We start from the raw sequence: 22,946 nt of genomic DNA, 5'->3' as shown, positions 1-22,946 counted from the left end.
TTCTGAGCAACATCAAAAGATGGTTAAGGCTCTAAAGTTCACTGTGTAGTATAATCCACTGTATACTGTACACACATCACACACACCGTATAGTCCAAAGTTGTAGTCACTGGCCACTGAAAAATCAGTTCCTTAAATTGCCCTAGCCACATTTCAAGTGCCCTTTAGCTGTTATTGTAGAGAATGATACTGGCCAGTGTTCTAAAGAATAGCTCTGATGTTTTATGAAAAGAATTTTAATACTGATATGTAACATTTGGTCTAGTCCTTGAGTATTAATGCTTTGGGGATTATATTTGGCTTTTTGTGCATTATTGCATATCTTGAATTACCTTGAAAACCTGGAAACATGCTTTTTGATTCAAACTCTTGAGGATCCTTAAGAGTTAAGATAATCCTGGTTCATTTTATTTTGAGTAGATTTCTTCACATTTAAAAATACAAATAGAAAATTAATTATCATCTGGTAATAAGGTTTTGACATGAACTTGCAGCTCACTTAGTAAGCCTGTTGAATAAATGAAATTGTGTTACTTCAGAAAAAAAATAGTTGTAATTTTATCTAAAGTAAATTTATATTAAACATCAAGGTTGCTATATTAAAATTTCTTTCAGTGTGAGATGTGAATTTAACAAAGTATTACTGAGATTGGAATGAAGTTTCATCCCGGGGATAAATGAGAGCTTTAGGTTATCTGCTTAGTCAGTAAAGACTTAAAAAAAATGTATGAAGAAATGTTTTCAGAAGGAGGGATTCAAAGATAGGTATATTGATTTGCTTTCCAGTTGGGAAGAATTTTATTCTGGAAAAGTTGAGAGCTTTCAGAGCCATCTTAACTACATTTTCATGGCTAAATTCATAGTTGGGAAATTGAGAATTAGGGCCTGGGGTGGTGGGTAGATAGATTTTCCTCATTGTCTCCTATAAGCTTAGATTTTCTGGAATAAAAACCCATTTATACCTAAACATCCTCAAAGATTTATAGACTGCTACCCAAAGTAATTTGGGCAAGGTTAATGAACAGTATTTGAGATGTTTTTGGTGGGCCTTTAGATTATATAGATAATCCTACCAAACAGTTTTAGGAAACATCTAAGGTAGGCCAAAGGAATGTAAATTTCAGCCTAAAATATCTGGGTTCCCATTTAAAGTGCTAGTAGTTGATCAGAATTGTAATAGAAGTAAAAAGTGAACACACTAAAGTTACTAGTGTTTAATTGTGACTTTGCTTAGATTATTTTTTATAGGCCCCAGCTATATTCTAATTAGTATGGATAATTTACTGTATTAACTAAGAAATTAAGATCTTTCATTCATGAGATCTCTAAACCGTACAATTACAGAATGAGTTCCAATTCATTTTGCTTTCATTTTAAGAAGGTAATACATAATTTGGAAGAAAAAATTTAATTTTGCTAGAAGAATATTATGAGATGATTCAGCAAGATAACTAAGAATGATAGAAGAATAAGGGGTTCTGAAAGTAGGAAAAGGAAGATCGGGAATTCTTATGCATGAGATAGAATTACTCTCAAGTGGTCACATACCCTTCTCTACTATATAGGTCTTTATTTTAAAAGAAGTATTTCATATGCAGTACACAGTTAAATTACAGATAGCCTTTACTTAGCTTTTCAAGAAAAATCCTTAGCTGTTAACATATCTTCCTGACTCCCTTATGTTTGTCATATCCATGCAGTACCCATTAATCATTCTTTGTAAATGAATATAGGAAAACCTTCCCATGTCAAATAAACATTTTCTGAAAATGAATTTTCTTGGGTGCAATCACTGGGAAATATTAATGGGTTAAGTTGTGTCAGAAGAAAAGTATTAAGAATTGGTAAGTTGATAGAAGTCAACATGAGCTCTTAACAGACAAAAGAACATCAAATACTTGATTTTCCTTTTATGGTTGAGCCTTCCACAAAACTGATAAATTGGGAATTTGTTCTAAAGATTACCTTTAAGAATTTTCTGGGACATTATGAAGCATTTAAAAAAGTTAAACCATAAAGTCACCTCTGCTTAACACAGTTTTTACAGGTAGGGTATGAGCTTTGAAAAGGAAGACATACTTCATTTTAAGTATTTTTGTTCATGTTGTTCTGTACCCCCACAGAACTATTTTAATTTGGGTCATTAATGTATATAAGCTGAAAACAAAAAGTCATGTATTTAATGTTTTTTGAAGAAGTGGAGGTCTTAAGACCAAATTATCCCTGAGCATCTGCAAGAAGGTGGAAAGATGTGTGAATGAGTGAAGGAGAGGCCACTGATAGGATAGTGGTTTTCTGCTTGCTTATTAAAGAACCTTGCTTATTACTTCTGAATGTTATGCTAATAAGTAAGGTAAAATGAAAACTGCTAATACATATAAAATTAACAGTTCAAAAATAGTTCAGAATTTCTCAATTTTTTGTAAATGACTTGTTAGTGAAAGCTAGAGTTTTAAGTTCTTTGCAGTTTTCTGTGATTGTAATTTGATAAAGTAGAAAATAATGAAATTGCATTTTGGGTTGAGTTCAACTGCCTCTGATACTTTGTAACTTACCTTATTAAATCCTCGTCTACTTTCCAAGGTTCCTTTACTTTTTGGCATCTTTTCTGTACTTTTAAAGATTATTAATTTGTAAGACTACTATTTTATTTTTGACGTGTAGCAGCTAAAGATAAGAGCGCTTTAGAATTTAGGGGGTCTATCGTAAGTTGAGATAATTATCTATGTTTTCTTTCTTAGCCTGTGGACATCTCAACAGCAATGAGTGAGCGGGCACTTGCTCAGAAAAGACTCAGTGAGAATGCATTTGACCTTGAAGCCATGAGCATGTTAAATCGAGCTCAGGAACGGGTATGTAGCAGTTCTAATATCTAAATGAGAATTTAATTAGATAGTTGTGAGATAAGCTAAGTCTGTGGTATGCTGTTGAAATGTTAAAAATCCAAGGAAATAAATAATTTGTCATTATTAGCTTATTTTAAATGAAAATGATTTGGGGCATGAGCATTCATTTAGTAAGTATTTATTGTGTGCTGTGTGGCAGGAACTCCTTAGGAAAAAAGTAAAAGAGAAAATTCCCTGCCCTTACAGAGTTCGTAAGTTGGTATCTAAAAGTAGCTATGCACCCATAGTAGCCCTGTGAGATGTGGGTACTATTATGATTTCCCAGTTTCCAGCAGAGGAAACGGACTACAGAGTGGTTGGTCAACTTGAAACGAAGATGATGCTGTATGTTAACTACCCTGGAATTAAAAAGTAAAAAAAAAAAGTGATTAGGCAGTCTGAGTTCAGAGTCTTTATTTTTAACAGTGGAAGCTTTTCCATTTGTCTTCTACATTCCTTTGTTAGGTCTGTGTAGAAACAGTAAATACACTTTGAGACAGATAAGGAAATACCATTGCCTGACAATGCCAGTGTGCAGTAAATCTGTGGAGGACCGACAATTGATTCTTTAACCATCACAGTAAATGATGGTGATTAACATAGTGCTCAGTTTTTAAAGAAAGCTGTTTTATGTGTTTGAACAATTTCTTGTGTTTATTACTCCTTAAACATGTCTCTTGAATTTATTCTGGATTTCTAATACCACAAAGAAGGTAGTTAAAAACTCAGGTGATTATGACATTTATATACGTACATAAGCAGAGGGCAGGGATCCTTTGCCATATGAACTCTTTTCTGTGTTCATGTATCCATGTGATATTTTGAAGAATGAATATTACAGTTACACTTTTTAGTTAGAAATACATCTCAAATCTTGTTATTAATGGGACACACTGAATGTTACCAAAATGCTGCTTTGGAGTGTTTAAGAAAACAATTTTAAATATGTATAAATTCAGCATACTGTTTTAAAAGTTGAAGTTTTAAGTCTTACTTAGCTTTTTCAAGAACGAAATAAAGCCTTTCGTGTGGTGAAATAAACCAGTGGGATTTTGACTAGATAAGTAATTTTACATAGTTAATTGAGGCATCTTTTTTTCCTTCAGATTGATGCCTGGGCTCAGCTGAACTCCATTCCTGGTCAGTTCACCGGAAGTACGGGAGTACAGGTTCTGACACAAGAACAGTTGGCTAATACTGGTGCCCAAGCCTGGATTAAAAAGGTACACAACATCCGCACATATGAAAGTGGCCAAGTACAAAGTTAAGATATTTTTTTTTTAGAAAATGTTTTATTAAAAATGCACGAAGAGGCCAGTGACTTTAACCAAAGTTCATGAGTAGATTTGCTGTGTGTGTATATACTCTAGGATGGACACTGAAGATGGACCTGATTTGTGAGACTGGCAAATGTATAAATATGGCTTAAGAGCCGCTCCGTTTATATCCTCAAGTTATTTCTGTATTGCTGCTGCTGGTTTTTTGGGGGGTGGTTTTTTAAAACCGTTTTGAATGCTAACAGTGTATCTCAGGTGCTGTTCAGAATGTTCCACAGTTCCTGTTGGACTACTAATCTAATGATTTCAAAGCAGTGGTTCTCAAATTTTTTCTCATCATGGGATACTTTATTACAGGTTTATTTTTGGTGGATCACTGCCCCCAAGAGCCCTCTTACCATCCCAGTTTTTCCATTTCTCTATTCCTCTGTCCTTCTTTCCCCTTCCTTAGTGCCTGTGCCCTCTTGTAAGCTCTCTTGGCCCTTATTCCTCACCCCTCTGGTGACCTCCAGCCCCCGATCCCTATAACCATAGGGATCTGTCAGCTGCCGGTTACAGCAAGTTGGTTGGGAGGCCCCAGTATTAGCACTGCATGTGGTGATTTTGCCATGGGACTGGAAGGCTGGGGAGGAGGGCTGGAGTGTGTGTGTGTGGGGGGGTGGGCAGTGCTGAAAGGGTGGTGAAGGGGGCGGGGTGGGGACGGAGGATATTATCTGTGGACCACCATTTAGGCCCTGGTGGCCTCTGGTGATCCACAGGCTCAATTTGAGAACCACTGATCTCATGAACAAAACAGGATAAAATAAGACCTAAATTCAAGGGAGAGGACGGACGCCTCGTGCTGTGAAGATGTAGGTGCTCCTGGTTTCAGATTCCTGCAATGAGACCTGTGAACTCCACCTACGGCTGCCTCATTGTTGGGGGAGTCTTAGGTGGTTAAGAAGGGCTTTCTAAAGAAAATGCCTTCTGGTGAAGGGATGTGGTTTGGTTGGATGGGTGATGGGAAATTTGTTTCAGGAGTACTGGCAGCATGGCAGTGCTGAAACTGGGAGGCTGCGTGGTCTAAAGGATTGGGAAGGTTTCTTTATCCCGCTGTACTCCTGACTGCTTTTGTGATCATGGGCAAGTAATTACTTGGAATTTCAGTCTCCGACTGTCATGAGAAGACAAGTCCTTATTACTGCTTCACAGGGTGGTAATTAATAGCGTGATGGGCACCTATGAAGAATTGTAATGATTGCCAGGGAATGAACTGAATTTCGGCAAAATGAGATTTTGGTTGCTTCGGCTCTTTTAATCTCATAATATTTCAATTTTGATAGCATTATCTCTAATGACCCTCTTATTAACAAATTAATATAAGACATGATATACCCTCAGTTTGCCTGCCATTTTTTGGGGGGAGATGGTTGCACTAATAGGTGTATAGTGAGTATATGGTCAGATGTATGAAAAATTTACAACTTTTACTAGGTAATTGTAAATTGCAATTTACTAGGGATTGGTGTTGGAAAAAATGAAAATCTAGCAAAATATTTTAAGTTTTGAGTTCATTTTGGACTTAACTATATTACAGTGTTTAAAAATATAGTGATTTGTGTAGTATTTGAAAATGGTTCTCATTGGGAAGAATTATAATTATACACCTATTTGAATAGTTTTAATTCTTTAATACTAATTAATCTTGAAGCTTGAGTGCTCAGTATTTCAGAAAGTTAGACTTGAAGCTTATGTGGGTGGTTAGGCACATAAAAATTTAAATAGTCTTGAACATTATTAGGTAGAAACTTCTAAATGCTATTCCATTGCAAAATTTTGGACTTCATTCGTATAATGAAGTACTGATCCATAATACTTACATGGTTCTAAAAATCATGTTAACATAGCTTGCAAAAATGAATCTCTTAATGGTTAAATTGGCTCCCTGCAAACTTTCCCTTAAATTTTTTTTTTGACTTCCAGTCTTGTAGGCAGTTGACAGGTTTTAAATAGTTCACATCATGTTAAATGTTGTGTAAGTCATTTTGATAAATGATGAGATGTGTTCATCAGAGAAGTTTTTAAATAATAAGAAAGCTGTGCTTTCAGAAAAACTCCCATTTATATGTTTACAGAAGAACATTTGCTACTGATAGGAAGGAACATTTATAAAAATGTGGAAAAGTCCTTAGCTGAAAATTTAACATTTATCTTCACTGTCAGGTCACAAAATGTCTGTTTATTATGTTGAGCAAACTTTTTCGGTGATCATATAGCTTTTCTTGCCTTGCTGTAGCCCAACACCCTCTTCTGTGCTAAAAACCCCTTGGAATGCCAACATTCTCCGTATTCTTCTTAGTTTGTTGCAGTAGATTCTTAGATGAAAAAGAACGAGAGTTTTACCATTACTACTCTTTGTCAGTAAAACATTTTTAACTGGTAATTGATTTAAAAGAACCTTTATTTTTTGGAATTAAATGATTTGGACATGACCCGATGGGTTTTGTTTACTATTAATAGTTTCATTAGATTAAGCAGCTTTTTGGTGAACTGTATACACAAGGGGGTTAAAGAAACATGAAGATAGTAGAGAATGGAAACCGAGTTGGAAGCCTGGGTTATTTGGGAATTTGCGTTATACTCTGCACAGTTGCCCTTTTTTTTAGGAGTGTTGCCTGGAAAAGAGGGGCGGATGAACCTGGAAGTAAGTAAAAGTCACTGTAGGTGTGTAGCAACAAGGCAGTTGATATCCAAGCATCAGCTAACTTTTCTCTTTATACATCAACACTGCATGGCCTGCACCAAATAAGGAACTGAACCAGGGGTATGTTTTTACCTCCACAGCTGCCTCCTTCCATCAGAGCACCTTGTTGAACTTAATGTCTAGTCACACATCATTGGCATGCTTTCTCCCCAGCATATAATTTACAAAGCTGGGGAAAAAAAAATAAGATACAGTTTTACTACTGTGTGTAAAAACAAGATTTAAAAAATTTAGTATTAACTTATCAATACAGGAAATAATGCATACTCTTTCCAGAGCTACCAAAAGTTTTGACTCCCTCTGTTGATAAGTTAATGACTTTTGCTATATATTTGCTAGAGAACATAACTCAAAAATTTAATAACAAGGGGAGGTAAAGCAGGATTTGGAGATGTTACAGACTTAAACAAAATGACCATAAAAATCAACAATTTGTTTTGTGTACATGGATGTCCTTCAAAATAGAGGCATCGCCTACTTATTAATGTATGAAAATGACTGTTGACCATGCTAATGTATATAGTTGTGCATCTTATGACATTAAGTGGTTTGCTGCTTTGATGGAAATTATGGTTCAGTGGGTTGGATACAAGAGAGATGACTGTTCACAGAATAACCTGTGAACTTTCACCCCTCTGTATGGAAACTTGTTTCAGGGCCAAATCCTTGTAGCTGCCTTCTTGCCCCGGTCAGTGCCAGCCCTACTATTCACAACACTGCTGCCACCGAGGCCTAGGTATGTAAACGCTTAAGGAGTTTTTTACACGTCTTTTAACATCACGCTAGGTTTTAAAAGAATGCAGTTTCAGTTTGGTATGATGACAGGGTATTTTATGTGACTGTCCATTTCTTACTGTGTAAATATGAAGAGTTATCTTTTTGCTTCATAGGGATTTTCTAAGTAAAATATTTATACTTGCTTTATGGTAGAATGGGGAAGAACACTTGGGATGTTAACAGTATGCTTCTTCAGTGTCCAAACTATTTCTAAATGATTTCTGGGCTTTATTCATTAACTAGGTACACCTGGGACAATTAATATTTGACTGTTTTAACATTGCCTTCTTTTTATTTTGCAAGCTAAGAAGAGATACCAGTGAACCTAAATAGTGGACGAAAACAGGAGTGTTCTAATTTTTTTTTTTTTTTGGAGGGGGCATGAGGGCCACTGTTTTAAACTGCCATTTTTTTGCCTTATTTGACTTTCAAAATACTATGATGTTAATGTGAAAATAATTAGAACATCCACACTACAGTATGTATATAAGTATAGAAATTAAAATTTAATTGCTATATCAGATCTAGAAAATAAGTTTTTTTTTTTTTAAGTTAACAGAGTTTGTAGTCAAATTCTAACTGTGAAATGGGGACATTTTACCTTTCTTTCTTTGGATAGGATCAGTTCTTAAGAGCAGCCCCGGTAACTGGAGGAATGGGAGCCGTTTTGATGAGAAAAATGGGCTGGAGAGAAGGAGAAGGATTAGGAAAAAACAAAGAAGGAAATAAGGAACCTATCCTAGTTGATTTTAAGACAGACCGAAAAGGTAACACATTGTTTTGGGAATGTTGATTATACCTCCTTTGATATTTTAGGGTTTCATTAACTGTCCTACTTTTTTTTGCGCCCAGTGTGAGATTGAACTTACAACCCTGAGATCATGAGTCATGCTCTACTGACAGCGAGCTGGGCGCCTCTTTCAAAAAAAAAAAAAAAAATTTATTTTCCCCAACATAACCTTCCTACATTTTGATATCCGTGATGCTTAACTGTAGCACATTTATAGCTGTTTGTTAGGAAATGAAAGCTTTTACCCATTTGTGGCAGCTTGTATAGATATAGATGGAGTCACTATTTTGAGCTAAAAGACGGTCTCAATGTTAGTTTTAAATATTACGGAAATGTGCACATATCAGTGTGCACATTTTAGTAAATGGTATCCCCATTTTGTTTTCTCTTGACAGGGAACGTACACTTTGTTTCTGGGCTGTATTTTTTTCCTTTCTCAGTTTTTTTTTGTTTTAAAGATTTTGGAAACACAAGCAGGGGGAGTGGGAGAGGGAGAAGCAGGCTCCTCGCTGAGCAGGGAGCCCGATGCGGGGCTCGATCCCAGGACCCCGGGATCATGACCTGAGCTGAAGGCAGCCGCTTAACCAACTGAGCCACCCAGGTGTCCCCCTTTCTCAGATCTCTTATCCCACATATTCTCCTTATTTCCTATTAGAGTGCTGTTTTGTCTTTATCCTATATACCCTTTTGGCATGTCCGTTTTTAAAGCTCTGTAATTGAGTTTTCTGGGGTTGGGGCTGGAGAACAGCAGACCAGTTGCTGACAGCAATGTCAGCTCTTCATTTTACCTTGTGCTTGGGGCACCTTGAACTTCTAAAAATCTTTACTAGTACTTTGCTTCTCGGATGGAGATCTGTCTACATAGCCTGCATGCAGTCGCTAAGTATTAAAAATACACTTGGGGCACCTGGGTGGCTCAGTCAGTTAAGCATTTGACTCTTGATTTCAGCTCAGGTCATGATCTTCAGGGTCTTGAGATTGAGCCCTGCATTAGGTTTCCCCACTAGGTGTGGGGCCTGCTTGGGATTCTCTCTCCCTCTGCCCCCCCCACATTAAAAAAAAAATACATATATACATATATGTATATATACATTTAGTGCTCATTGATAACAACCAATTGGTACCTTTTAAGTAATTTCTTCCCTTGGAATAACGTCTTACATAGAATCAGGTGGGGCTGGGCTGTCAGCTCAATGTGATTTCAATAGCTTGTTTGTATAAGCCTGATTTTTAAGAACTGGAAAGTTCAAAACGAATTAATTTTCCTTATCTTTGCAGTCAGAAAAGTAAGTTGAAGTTAATGCAATTAAATTATTCTGTGTCAGTGAATTTGGAAACCAGTTAGCTTGGACCAAATTGTGTGTCTTAGAAAATGTTTTGCGTCAGAATTTCTATATTGTCATCCACATAAATACTGTGATGCCATTTCCCCTCTCCCCCAAATTGGAGGGATTTAATGTAATGATTCTCCAGTAGGCTGGAAATAGCATGAGAATCATTCTGTGCTGTAGCATCAATTCAAACTCTAGATTACATTAGAAAAGGATATTGTACTGATGGCACATTGACATTGTCTTACTTATACAAGTTGAATAGATTTTGTGTCATAAAAGGTGATTGGAAGAAAACATCTGTGAATGCATTATGTAATTCCAGGGAACGTCCTCTTTGGAATTGTGTAATAGGCGTTGGATTTGGAGAAGCATACTAGCAGAATTAGTAAAGAACTGATTGAAAGTTCTAGGAAAAATGGAAGCAGGAAAGCATGGATTTTGACTAGTAATACAGTGAGATTCCATTGGGAAGGGACGTCATGCAGTGAGACCGTCTGTCTTCTGTGAACGTCTTCATTTGATAAGTCAGAAAGGGGTTGTTTGCTGAGAAAAATATAGACCCATTTATAGAGATACCTTCTCACTTTTAATTGTTTGGAATGTGTGGCCTAAAATCCTCACCTTTTGGAGAACTTAACTGAGCATTGCCTTTAGAAATCACTTGTAATAAACAGCCACTACTTTTTAAACTTACAAAGAAACAGTCCTGGAGATGTTAAATATGGCACTATTCATATACTAAGTTTTTGTGTTCTCTGAACATTTTGATTTTTTTATACAACTTCTAGTACCAAGGTATATGAACATAAAGTATATAGGTTTACATATTGAAATAGAGGAAAACAGAAGTCAAATTCTATAAAAATCAAGGGTAGTGGGAGTTGAATATTTTATTGGAAGGTATAGGTTGAGATTCAGATTCCTGTAGAGGGAATCATTGTATAATTTTAAAATGATGCTTTGGAGTTTATTCAGTGAACGATGGCTTTTTATTTTAAAGGTCTTGTTGCAGTAGGAGAAAGAGCACAAAAGAGGTCCGGAAACTTCTCTGCTGCAATGAAAGATCTGTCAGGTGAGAGTATGTTTTAATTTCCTCTTGTCCCATCCCCACCTTGAATTCATAATTCATTGCCACAGATAATGAAAATAATTAACACATGGTTATTTTTTCCTCTGCAGGCAAACATCCTGTGTCTGCTTTGATGGAAATCTGTAATAAGAGAAGGTGGCAACCACCAGAATTTCTCTTGGTCCATGATAGTGGCCCAGATCATCGCAAACATTTTCTCTTTAGGGTAAATATGAATTTCTGCATTAATTGTATACCCCTATTAATTTGATGACTTAAGAGGGTGAGGGATAGGCATTGTATGGTCACAGGATTGATACACTGTGGGTTGGGAGTGAATATGTATGTGTGGGTAGAAGTGGTGGTAGGGTTTTTGGGTTCTTAAATATTTAAGTACATTTTAATACAACCTGTTAATATCCTGGTTTTCAAAAACGTTGGAGGGAAAAGATGTGGGCAAAAATCTGGTGAACAATTTGTTGACATTTTCTAATGGAACAAGGGGAATTAATTTAGTAGTTTTATCAGGGTTTTCTCCATTCCACGCCCCCCGCCCCCTTTGGAGACCTGCTTTTAATTTGCAGTCCCTTTTCCCAAATGATTTGCTTCTTCTGGGTTGAGATTAATTTGACTTACATAGTGTGGGGTTTATATTTTTGTAAATTATTTTTCTAGCATTTAGTGAAAAAATACAAAGCTAATAGATATTAAAGTTTGATGCTGTTCTTATTGTATGTTTTTCTTGAATAGGTATTGAGAAATGGAAGCCCTTACCAGCCCAATTGTATGTTTTTCTTGAATAGGTATTGATAAATGGAAGCGCTTACCAGCCCAGCTTTGCCAGCCCTAATAAGAAGCATGCTAAAGCCACAGCAGCTACTGTGGTTCTTCAAGCAATGGGCCTTGTACCAAAGGACCTCATGGCTAATGCCACTTGCTTCAGGAGTGCCTCACGTAGATAGATTGAGGTTTTATATTAATCATTTCAGATAATTTTACTCTGCATCAAAATGTTATTTCCTCTTTAATGTTGTAAATATTTGGCAATTTAAGACATTGTGTAAAAAGCAATCTGTACAAACATCTCCAGGCTTTGATTTTTGTACCATGGAAATTGTATTTAACCATACAGGGTTTTGGTATGTTTATATTGTTTACCTTAGTGATGTATTTGTTTAAGTGGCTAACATCCAAACGATTGTTTGAAGGCATCCGTAATCTTCAGTGTGGAATGTTAAATAACGCTTTTATACTGTATTTTGTACTATGATGTAACCTCCCTTCCTTATGGCTAGGCTGCTGTAACACTTGCCTGTAATCAGTGAAGGGCTGTGCACCTTGTACTAGTTCACAATGGGTTCTGCTGGACAGATACTGGGCCAGTGTTACTGAGGTAATCAAGCAAGATCTGTTCCACAGGGCTAGTAGCCACCATCTCCCCTGAAAATTTTGTAGAGGTTATAAAAAGAAAGTGGTATGTTGTGTGATGATCTGCACTAAGTCCTGCATTCCCATCAAAGCCACTTGGGCCATGAGAAGGGAGTCAAAATGAAGTCCGATTAGAATTCTACTGCAGAGGCCAAGTACATTTAGTATGGCATTGAGTTGTGATATAGTTTTACTTTGATGTGCATTTTGAATTTCAGCTACACCTAGATAGACGTTAAATGATAATTAAAATGCTGTAACCAACTTATCTAATAAAATCGGCACCCAGCCACTATTTTGTTGACTATGAGAAAGTTTAAGTTTATGTTAATTTTTAGGGTCTGATAGAATATTTCATGTGTATTACAGTGGTATTCATAATGCTATGTCTCTAAACTTTATTTTCAAAAGCTTAAGGCCCAAATATAAACTTCTCTGGAATAAATGTGGTGTTTTATTTTCTGGATCTTAAAGTGAACACATACTTCTTCACTAAATACTGTTAATTCTTTACCCAGTGCTTTTGATTTCTAAGTACTTTTATTTTTAAGAAAATCTGAATTACACACACATACACACACACTCTCAAACCCCCACCCACCCCCGCACACACACACCCCAGAGCAATAAATACTACTTTACCATGACAGCTGAGCATACATTACAATTAACACTATTCTATGTGGAATACAAAATACCCTTATCTGAATTAACATGCATTAAAAAGCTAAATTTAATATATTTGAGAATAAAGGAATTATAAATCAGAAGGAAAGCAACTAAGTAGACACATCAATCAGCTTAGCAGATACGGTCTACATTTGTTGTGTTATCTTTTTAAAGCTAGAATCTGCATATAATTGTAGGTGATGTTATCAAGTACAGTTTTGCCCTGATGCCATCAGTCACAATGCCAGGAAATAAGGGATAGTAATTTAGCTTCAGTTTCCCATTTGCAAGGAAACACTGACATTCATGACATTCAGTTTTCTACTCAGTTTATAATTAGGTTGTAAGGGTCTGGAAGTCTCAAGTTACTGATGTTTTTAAAAAGTTGGGAGTTGTCTTCATATCTGAATGATCTAATCAGAATAGTAAAAAATATGCTGATTTAAAAATGTTAATCCTATTGCTTAACGCATGTAATAAAAATTAAAAGGTTAACATAAATATTTGAATATTTTAAAGATAGTTATATTCCTTTAACTTCCAAAATGAACTTTAGAGCCAAAGGGATAACAATCTTGAATTTCCTTGCTAGAAGGCTTTTTCCTCAAAGATTCCTTTTAGGCTTACTTTGGTGTTCAGGATCTCCAATTATAAACGTAGTCACTCATTTCCACATGCCTTAAAGATGATTTTCCCAGTATTGGTGTTTGACTGAGTTGGTCCAGAGTCTTAGGATGCAACCCACAGTTGGCAAGCTCCTCATGAACAGTCTCCTGTGGAAATTTGTACTCTAGTTAGTTAAAAAGCACATCAGTCTTTGAACACTCAGATTTTACTTTTTTCATTTTTGTATTTTTTACTAATCTACGTGGGGCTTGAATTCTCGACCCTGGCAAGCGTTGCATGCTCTTCCGGCTGAACCAGCTTAGGTTCCCCTTTCTGTTTTAGAGTAGGCTGCATGCCCAATGTGGGGCTTGAACTCAGAACCCTGGTATCAAGAGTCGTATGCTCTACCGATTCAGTCAGCCGGGTGCCCCTGGACACTCAGATTTTAATAATTACCATGGGAACTTAATCATTTGCTTATAAGGTAAAGGCAGTTCATTATCAATAGAAGTTAACCCTAAAAATTTTCACATAACAATAGCATCCACAAATAATTTTGGTTATTTTCATAAGTCTGGCAAATGATAAAAGCATGAGGCAATTTTAAAGGTCTTAATACCTGTAAATAAAAACCTATGTCCAAAATTAAGAGCAAATACTGGTTACCCATAGTTGTTTATAATAAAAGAATCAGGTACTATTAATTTGTGGATCTGAGATGGCCATGAACATAACTTGCCTTTTCTTTTTGTTTGGGAAGCTCTTTAGTCATTGTTGAGTACAACCTAAATTCCTAAAATTTACCTCAAAAAAACCAAATCTTAACCCTTCATCTTAGTAATTAGGATTGATAAAGTTGAACAGTAAGTTTAATCAACTGAGATACAAGTTTGGCTCATTGTAAATCACTTACTTCTTGCATCTGAGGAAATGAGCTACAATGAAATACGCATACAGCTGTTTACTTACCTTATCCAGTACTTTATTTACTGGCAGGCAGGTATTAAATACGGCAGTTGGCTCATGTGTATACAGTCCAGCAGAAAATGACCCCTTTTGTGAAGATCGGAGTAGCATGGTTACAGAATGTAGAGAATGAGGCATGACAGGACCTGTAATCTCCAAACTAAATTGATCTTTGTATCCAGAAACAGCTTGTGTCTTCACATTTACACTTCGTGCCTTCAAGAAAATTTAAAGAAAAAATTATGGTCACCATCTCTCAAGCTTTTTTGTCCCTAAAGACTTGTTCAGTAACTTCATTTCGGTTTTCCTTTTTATTAGTTACGGACTAAAAGGTACAGCACAGAGGGAATATAGTCAGTGGTATTTTAATAGCATTGTATGGTGACAGTAGCTACTACGCTTGTGATCATAGCATAAAGTAGTGCACAAGACCTCCAAAGAACGCTATAGGAGTAAAAATGTTAATTCTCCATTCTGTAGCTCATCTTCTCCAAATTATGACTCAGTTTACGCATGTTTTAGAGGCTATAATTTTTCATATGGCATCCTGATTTAGTAATACCCTTCTTTTTATTAAAAAAAATTTTTTTAAGTAGGCTCCATACCCAGCATGGAGCCCAACTTGGGGCTTGAACTCATGACCCTGAGATCAAGACCTGAGCTAAGAGTCAGTTGCTTAATGACTTAGCCACCCAGGTTCCCCTATTAAAACTTTTTTTAATGGAAGTACAGTTGACACAAAATGTTACATTAGTTTCAGGTGTACAACAGTGATTCTACAACTCTATACGTTATGCCGTGCTCGTAAGCGTAGCTCCCTTCTGTCACGGTACAACACCGTACAATGCTATTACAGCACCGCTGACTGTATTCCCTGTGCGGTAACTTTCATTTCCCTGACTTTATTCCATAACTGGAAGCACTCACCTCCTGCTCCCCTTTACCCCTTTTTGCCCACCTCCCATCCCAATTTGGTTAATATATTTTCAATGCAGAATATTGGGCAAATATAAGAATAAATTCTATTTTTAAAAGTAAATAATTCTATTGCTAGTAACATTCACTATATACTTTGTATTTACATGCATAATTTTTTTCATCACTATCGATATACAGCTAGTCTTTCCACTTATCCATGATTCAGGTTTTGAGATTAATAATGTAACATAACAATCCTGGCTAGGTTCTTGCATTGGTTAAGAAATGAGACAAAATGAGATTAAGCAACTTTTCCATACGGCAAAACGCTTTTTTTTGTTGCCAATCATATTTATTCAGTCAGAAAAAATGATTTTCATGTAATTCAAACATTTCATATAATTACTGTATTTTCATGTAATTCCTTTGATATACCTTTGTATCAATGAATTTTTTACTGGGAGGAAAGCAAAGACAAAATCTGCACCATACAAGAATTTGTTCTTGATTTCTTCTTAAAAGGCTAGTTTATGAGGATTAGTGTAGATTCTTTTCCCCCCTTTTCATTACCTTAAGCATTTGCATTGTGGCACCTCGGAAAGCTACAGGCGATAAGAGGGTTGGTGGAAGTCCTGCCTGGGGACCTGAACTAGCAATTAAACTCTTAGAGTTGATCAAAAAATTCAGCAACGTAAGGGTATTCATTCCCTTCACCAACACAACAGACTCAGGTCTGTGATCCATTTGCACTTCATGTTTCTCTTTACGTCTGAAGATGACAATCAAGGAACTTGCAAATTTAAATCCCATACCATTGGGAAAGACAGTCATCTTGATCCTAATAACCTCGAACCCTTTCTTCCCATTCAGAACTGGAAATACTCTTGCTTCCCCCGACTCTGCTGCAATTATAATGCATCTGTTTACATCAAAATTTCTCTTTGACCATTTGAATTTGCTGGAAGTTGACACCTAACAAAAACTAATTTCTTCTCTAGTCAAAAATATGCTCTATATGGAATGTTTTCATTTAAAAAAACAGTTTAGTAATAATTGTTCACGGTTTACTGGTACTTAGGGAGTCTGTTATTTAATATCATGATGGAGAATTAGTTTACTTTTTTTTAAAAAATTTTATTTATTTGACAGAGAGAGCGAGAGAGCACAAGCAGGGGGAACAGTAGAGGGAGAGGGAGAAGCAGGTTCCCCGCCAAGCAGGGAGCCCAATGTGGGGCTTGATCCCAGGACCCTGAGATCATGACCTTAGCCGAAGGCAGACGCCTAACCATCTGAGCCACCCAGGCGCCCCAGAGAATTAGTTTTAATATGATCTTAAGATTACAGTCAAATAAAGCTGTCAGTCAATATTACATACATAGTTCGCTAACTTAATTCAATGAAAACCAATTGTAGTTAACACAACCGAAAGGATACAGCTTGATAGAGAGTATGTCTGGTTTTTTAATTTTATCTTGCACACCCATCTCTTCCAGCCAGGAAAAACTTTCATCTTCATCCTCATCACTGATTACTTGTTCCCTAGAAAATTGTTAAGAGTTTCCATTTCATAAAACTGTTCCCTCTACAAAACAACTACACTGAGTCCATAAGTCCTTAGGTGACGTAAAAGGTGATTTTAATCACATACTCTCCCTGTCCTTGGCTTGTTCCGGAAGCCTTTTTCTTCCCATGGCCATTTTCTTTTATTAATGGCAGAGAAAATTCAATACCTACATGAGAAAAGAAAAATATAACTGAGTTTTCTTTAGTATAATCTCAAAGAACTTAACAGGTGTGCCCTACTTTTAGAGAGTATGAAATCTGAAGATTTGAGCTTTTACACGATCTATTAAGGCAGTAACTTTCAAGCTTTCTTGACAGTAGCCATCACACACACACACACACACGCCCCCTCTTTCAACAATACATACTCTCACTACATGTGGTACTCTTTCCTAAAGTGCTGACTGAGCGTACTAAATAGATTTCATGATCGTTAATGACTGACCCAGTTGGAAGATTGTTATTAAAAAGGGGGTAGGTAATTTGTACCAGCAAGGAATTTCTACAGGAGTATATTCAGATGGGAACTTCCCAGCTCAGCATGTGTCGGTCATATCAGAGAAGGGAATACCATTAACTTAAAGCTATGCATAAGGGACAGCGTAAATCATTTCTGGAAAAAAAAAATCAGAAATACGATGTTTCTTAAAAAATATAGATAAAACTGGTTAAAGACAATTCAGTTGGTAAAAAGACAATCCAAATTCTAGCTTTTAAGGAAAGTAATTAATATATAGCATGGTAGTTTCATTTTAAGCCAATAGTTTTACCTTCATTTTTCATAGCTTCTCTTATGCCTCTAGTTGTAGGAGATATGAGAGCTGTGATTACATCATTTCCAGCTAATCCTGCTGCGCGGAACAGGATAGTAAACTGATAGGTACAAACGTAGAAATATGGGCAAAGTTTTGTCTTCAGCAGATTATAGAGAGAAGTGAAGCTCACAGACCTAAGAAGCAGCAAAATTTTCTTTAGATTTTTTACATTATTTAGCTTAACATCTAAAATTTAGTTTTTTTATAATTCAGTTTGATACCTGATTGAAAATACAATACAAGTATTACAGATAATGGTTTGAATTTTTGCTACTACATACATAACTTGGCTTTTATAGGACTAAAATTGGTCATGGGACTCACTGATGACTTCTAAATACTTTAACAAATAGTGTTTACTGCTTAAACACTCAACATTTTTTCTTTAAACAAAACACAATCGATAACCGGTTGCTGACTTTTCTCTGAGCAGCTTCTGCTGATGAGAAAGGAAGCAACCACTGAGAAGAAATAACATAAAAGAATGCCCGTATATATTTATATAACACTTATACATAATTCCACAATTGCATGAAGAGTGAATAAGAGTTAAAAAAAAAGCGAACAATTTAAATGTTGGTTATTAACAGTTTAGAAAAAATAATTCAGAAGGACACAGAGATCCTTTTACCACTACACATTTCCACCTTGTAAATAAGGAGAGAACACTGATAAAATGAGAACTCACTATTAGGATGCATAAGTTTTTAATCTTACCAGTCACTCATTAAAATGTGTTGCAAGGTTTCATCATTTGACCAAGGGCTTATCTTTCCAGACATTTTTCTATCAGCTCCAATGCGAGGGAACAGTGGTAGCCAAGGAAAGGCAGGCTGGAGCCAATAGATAAGGCTCTGCTGGAAGGCACAACGGAGCTCAGTGGAGAGCCTGGGATCCTAAAATCCAGAGATGGTATCGGACAGCTTTTGCCACATTAGAAGTATAAAATTTCATTAAAAAGCACTAAATATACCACTTATTCTCAGAATCTTTACTGTTTCCTATAGGAAAATATTAATAACTGTTACAGGGGCTAAAATGTAGTTTATTCTTGCCAGCATTTATTGTCTGTTAAACTGTATCAGAAAGAAGACTTAAATACAGATGGGAACATTCTCTCAGCTCTCCCAAGAACAATGGCTATCTGTTATCATGGGGGTGGGGTAGTATGGGTAGGGACTGATATTGTATGTAGGTAATACTATGTTCAACCCCTCTCCTCTCACAACTGTTTCAAGAGTAGCCAGTAAAAATGGGTAATGCAAATCAAAAATCATCCTGATCTATTTATTAAAAAAAGATATACCAAAGGTAATCACTTTTAACCTAGTTTGAGTTGATGAGCTGCTTGAGAAATCACATTCCTCCAAAACCATTCTAGAACTCATTAACTCTACTACAATATTTACAACAGACTATCAACCAGTAGCAAGATTAGTATGTATAAAAAAAGAATATACATATCAGAAAATCAGAATAACCAACCTGCCTTAGCAATCCTACTCAAGTGCTTTTCATTTCTTTCCCTTATATTTTTTTCCCCAAAAGGCTTAGAAAAGAATGGTTTAGTTCAAACAATTCCTGCCTATAACACTAACTAATTCTCAGGACAGGTCTCTAAATTTAATGGGCAGTTACTGAATCTGACAGAAAAAACTGCATGAAAGCATCATTTAGGAAATACAAAATTTCCCAAGTCTTTGTGTGTCTAAATGTCAGAAGAAAAACTTATTGGAAGAAGTATCTGTGACATTTTGCAGAGAAGTATGTTTTACAATTAATTTGTTACTTTAAAACATACCTATTTTCCTTCAGAATTACCTGTATACTTTGAGGCAAAGTAACTTCTGTTGCCCTACAATGCTGGATGACACCGTGAGCCTCTTCCTGTGCTTTCAAATGATCTGCCCAGGTAAAGGGTTGAGAAGAAGTGAAAAGGAGTCGAGTTTTAATACTCCAGTCTGCAGGTAACTCAGTACTTTCTGAGGATGGAATATCAGATTCAGAGACTGATCCTTGTGGAGTCTTTCAGAAAACAAAGAACACAAAAATTAGTAGAGTACCAAAAAAACAACAAAATGCCAAAAAAACCCCTTTAATCTACAGATTTTATCGACTAGCATGGTCACTGAAATGTCAAAATTTTATAAACTGTTTAACCCTGAAATATACTACACACTATGAAACACTCTGGAAAGAGTTACACTAAACTGTTGACAGCGGTTTTCTCTGGGAAGTGGGGATTTATTGTTGTTATGGGTGGTAGTGGTGGAGGGGCACATTTTACCTTTTAGTTTATATATAGTTTAGTTACAAGAGGCATGTACTATTTCTACAATCATAATTTTAAAAAAACCAAAATCTACTATTGATCATGCTGTCAAAGCAAAAACCTTCCAAATCTTTTATTATTTAAAAAAAAAGATTTATTCATTTATTTTTAGGGGGCAGGGAGGAGCAGAGGGAGAGGGAGAAAACCTCAAGCAGACTCCCTGCTGAGCGTGGGGCCTGACTCGGGGCTCAATCTTTCCACCCTGAGATCATGACCTGAACCGAAATCAGGAGTCAAACACTTAACAGACTGAGCCACTCAGGGTCCCCCAGTATTTAAAAAGCACCTTTTAAGTCTCTAAAACTCTGGAACCAGGGCTAAGCGGCTCCTGTAGGAAACTCAGGCAGGGCTCTTAAGAGGCCATATGTAAAAAAACATTTCCTGATCTCACTATTTCCTTCCAAACTGTTCTGCTGTCCTTTCAAGTCAATTTTCTCCACTTTACAATGATTCTTTGAGGTGGCATCACAAAAAAATAACAGGTAAGGGGGAACCATTCTTTTTTTCTTTTTTGAAAAATTTTACTTATTTGACAGAGAGAGTGCACACAAGCAGGGGGAGTGGAAGAGGGAGAAGTAGGCTCCCCGTTGAGCAGGGAGCCCAATGTGGAACTCGATCCCATGACCCCGGGATCATGACCGATGCGGAAGATGGTTGCTTAAGCAACCGAGCCACCCAGGTGCCACCCAGGTGCCCCTGGGGGGAGACTATTTCTAACAGACCCTGTGAAGGTCACCTATTTACATGAAAAGGAGAGTGGGTCTTAGCTCTTCTAGCCTGCTCCTATTAGGACAAACTATGTATCTTAACTATCACAGCAGGAATCCCCAGGGCATGGTATCAAGAGTGTGGGTGTTGTGGTTGTGTCAGCAAGGTTTGGTAATACGCCACAACCTGTGGAGGTAATTTGGGGATTCTGTTTGAAGCTTCAGTTAAGGACTAAGTTCAAATAGCAGCTGAGTGTGGAGTGATGAGCTGGAGCTGTCACCACCCACAGAGGAACAGCATAACAACAGTTGGAGGTAGAAGGAGAACCTGTATCTACACCAACTTTAGCGTTGGTACCGTTAGAAACATCATTTTTACATCAAAGTCCATTAGGGTGCTGATGCCATCTTTTCATCCCTGGCAGAGATGATCACTCCCTCAACGCTCTCCGCAAAACTATTTTCCAAGTAAATGTTTCTGAGAGGTATGAATTTAGATTATAAGGACATACATTCTATTAACATTTAAAAACTATTACCTGGAGTAATTCAGTAACGGTTGTTCTTTCAGGAAACTTCTCTTCCCACAGCAAATCATTTTCCTGATTAGAATCTAAAAACTGAGGGGAAAACAACGGTCCTTTTTAATCCTAAGTGATGCTGAGTTTGCGTTAATACGTACAGAGCCTCACCCGGCATACAAGTTCCCAATAAATGCCAAGTGCGGGAATTCACATGCAAATCACTCGATCAGGGTTTCAGTTTTGTGTCTGAACTTGTAACTATCAAAATTGGGGGAGCGGGGAGGCCGGTGATATGTGCGTCTAATAATTGATGTAGAAATCTCAAATCAAAAGTTCCAAAGGCTTTGGGGTAAGAAAACGCTAGGAAATTCGGACCCCGGGACGCAACACTCCTCCATCTCCAGAATTATTTTCGAGCGCGTGAGAAGGGAGGCTCTGAATCACGCAGGGAAGGAGGGTCTCCTGTAATGTTCCCATCGAGCAGTGGCCTTCCTGGATGAGTTGTTCCAGGATTTTTCGAACCGTCTTCCCAGGGATCTCCAACCCCAGGAGGCTGCTGCTCAAGCTCCTCCGACCCGGCCCCACGGGCTAGACCGCGGCGGGGCGTGGGGGGGCGCGCCCCAGTGCCCCACGCTTCCCTCAGGCCGGGCCGACGGAGCCGCTCGCGGGGCGCACTCCACACAAAGCCCACCTTTCAGAGCGGCCCCTCCCAATGCTCACGGCCCGGCGACCGCTGCGGCTACCACTCTCCGCGCCCATTTCCCCTTGACCGCGAGAACTTGCTCTAGTTCACAGCCGAGTTCCCGCACTACGAGAGCCCCTCGCCGGCCAGGCCCGAAGACACTCACCGGGCCCTGCGCCTCCTGCTGGCCGCGGGGCGGCCCGTCGGGGGGCTCCGCGGCGGCCGAAGGCCGGTTGTCCAGGCGGGCGAAGGGGTTCCTGCGGGCCGCGGCCGGGCCGCCGCCGCCTCTGCCCACCGCCGCCGCCGCCGCCGGGAAGGGGCGGAGGAGCAGCCCGGCCGCCAAAGCGGCGCGGCGGGGCGCCGGCTCGGGCTGCTCGCCGGGTGAAGCGGCCGCCCCCCGGCTCCGGGCCCTTTTCCGTCGGAGCCGCAAAGTCTCGGGAGGCTTCCTGAAACTGGGCGAGTAGCCAGGCACCGATAGGGCCATAACGCGCGGCTCACGCAGAGGGGTCGGCCGGCCTCCCCGCTGGCGCTTCCCGCGCGCGCGCCGGCCCCGCCCCCGACGTGGCCCCGCCCCCAAGGCGCGGCAAGGGCGAGGGACGTCGGCCGCCCGCGAGGCCCCGCCCCTCCTCCTCGGTCCGGTCCTGTCTTGTCCCGTCCTGTCCGCTGCTCGGCGCTCCTTCTGGGCCCTTGGCCTTAGTCAGGTCGTGGGTGGGAAACCCCCGGTCCCGGGCACCGATGTGCACTCCCCGAAACAGCTAACCGCTATTTAAATCTGTAGCCGAGAGGTAATGAGCTCAGGACATGGCGCTTGGATGAAAAGGAGACGTCACACTTAAGCCGCCGCTTAAGCTTAGAGAAGGC

The 22,946-nt window shown here is 38.3% G+C and overlaps 2 protein-coding genes across 6 annotated transcripts in view; one reads left to right on the top strand and one right to left on the bottom strand.

The window, feature by feature from the left end:
* Positions 1 to 12,748, top strand: part of SON (SON DNA and RNA binding protein) — a 32,592-nt gene extending 19,844 nt beyond the window's left edge. Inside the window, exons 7-12 of one of the 3 annotated variants that reach the window (XM_028115402.2) lie at positions 2,742 to 2,852; positions 3,992 to 4,108; positions 8,302 to 8,449; positions 10,807 to 10,878; positions 10,986 to 11,101; positions 11,679 to 12,748. In XM_028115402.2, coding sequence (XP_027971203.2) covers positions 2,742 to 2,852; positions 3,992 to 4,108; positions 8,302 to 8,449; positions 10,807 to 10,878; positions 10,986 to 11,101; positions 11,679 to 11,837 — 723 coding nt within the window. In that variant the 3' untranslated portion in view covers positions 11,838 to 12,748. Of the gene's footprint in view, positions 1 to 2,741; positions 2,853 to 3,991; positions 4,109 to 7,561; positions 7,642 to 8,301; positions 8,450 to 10,806; positions 10,879 to 10,985; positions 11,102 to 11,625 lie in introns of those variants that run through there. The other 2 variants (XM_028115412.2, XM_088023998.1) reach the window with 2 other exon arrangements.
* Positions 330 to 22,631, bottom strand: DONSON (DNA replication fork stabilization factor DONSON). Of its 3 annotated transcripts, XR_003611192.2 has the most exons (12): positions 22,252 to 22,631; positions 21,419 to 21,499; positions 19,662 to 19,865; positions 18,558 to 18,736; positions 17,796 to 17,974; positions 17,111 to 17,192; positions 16,897 to 17,001; positions 16,033 to 16,231; positions 14,548 to 14,760; positions 13,600 to 13,745; positions 6,978 to 7,074; positions 330 to 508 (listed from the first exon to the last, which is right to left on the bottom strand). XR_003611192.2 is itself a non-coding variant. In XM_028115444.2 (11 exons), the coding sequence occupies exons 1-10, from the start codon at positions 22,567 to 22,569 to the stop codon at positions 13,608 to 13,610; spliced, it is 1,698 nt and encodes a 565-aa protein (XP_027971245.1). In that variant the 5' UTR covers positions 22,570 to 22,631; the 3' UTR covers positions 6,613 to 7,074; positions 13,600 to 13,607. The 3 variants fall into 3 exon arrangements, 2 of the variants coding, with proteins under 2 accessions (XP_027971245.1, XP_027971254.1); XM_028115444.2 differs by lacking the exon at positions 330 to 508 and having other exon boundaries at positions 6,613 to 7,074; XM_028115453.2 differs by lacking the exons at positions 330 to 508; positions 6,978 to 7,074 and having other exon boundaries at positions 13,476 to 13,745.
* Positions 22,632 to 22,946: the final 315 nt, after the last annotated feature.

Source organism: Eumetopias jubatus, unplaced genomic scaffold (genome assembly GCF_037043125.1).
Source record: "Eumetopias jubatus isolate StellerSeaLion01/CBP00866 unplaced genomic scaffold, mEumJub1_p1.0 scaffold_1, whole genome shotgun sequence".
In the NCBI taxonomy this organism is placed as follows: Eukaryota; Metazoa; Chordata; class Mammalia; order Carnivora; family Otariidae; genus Eumetopias; species Eumetopias jubatus.
The sequence above is the reverse complement of the archived record's forward strand: the minus strand, read 5'-3'. Positions and strand labels throughout refer to the sequence as shown.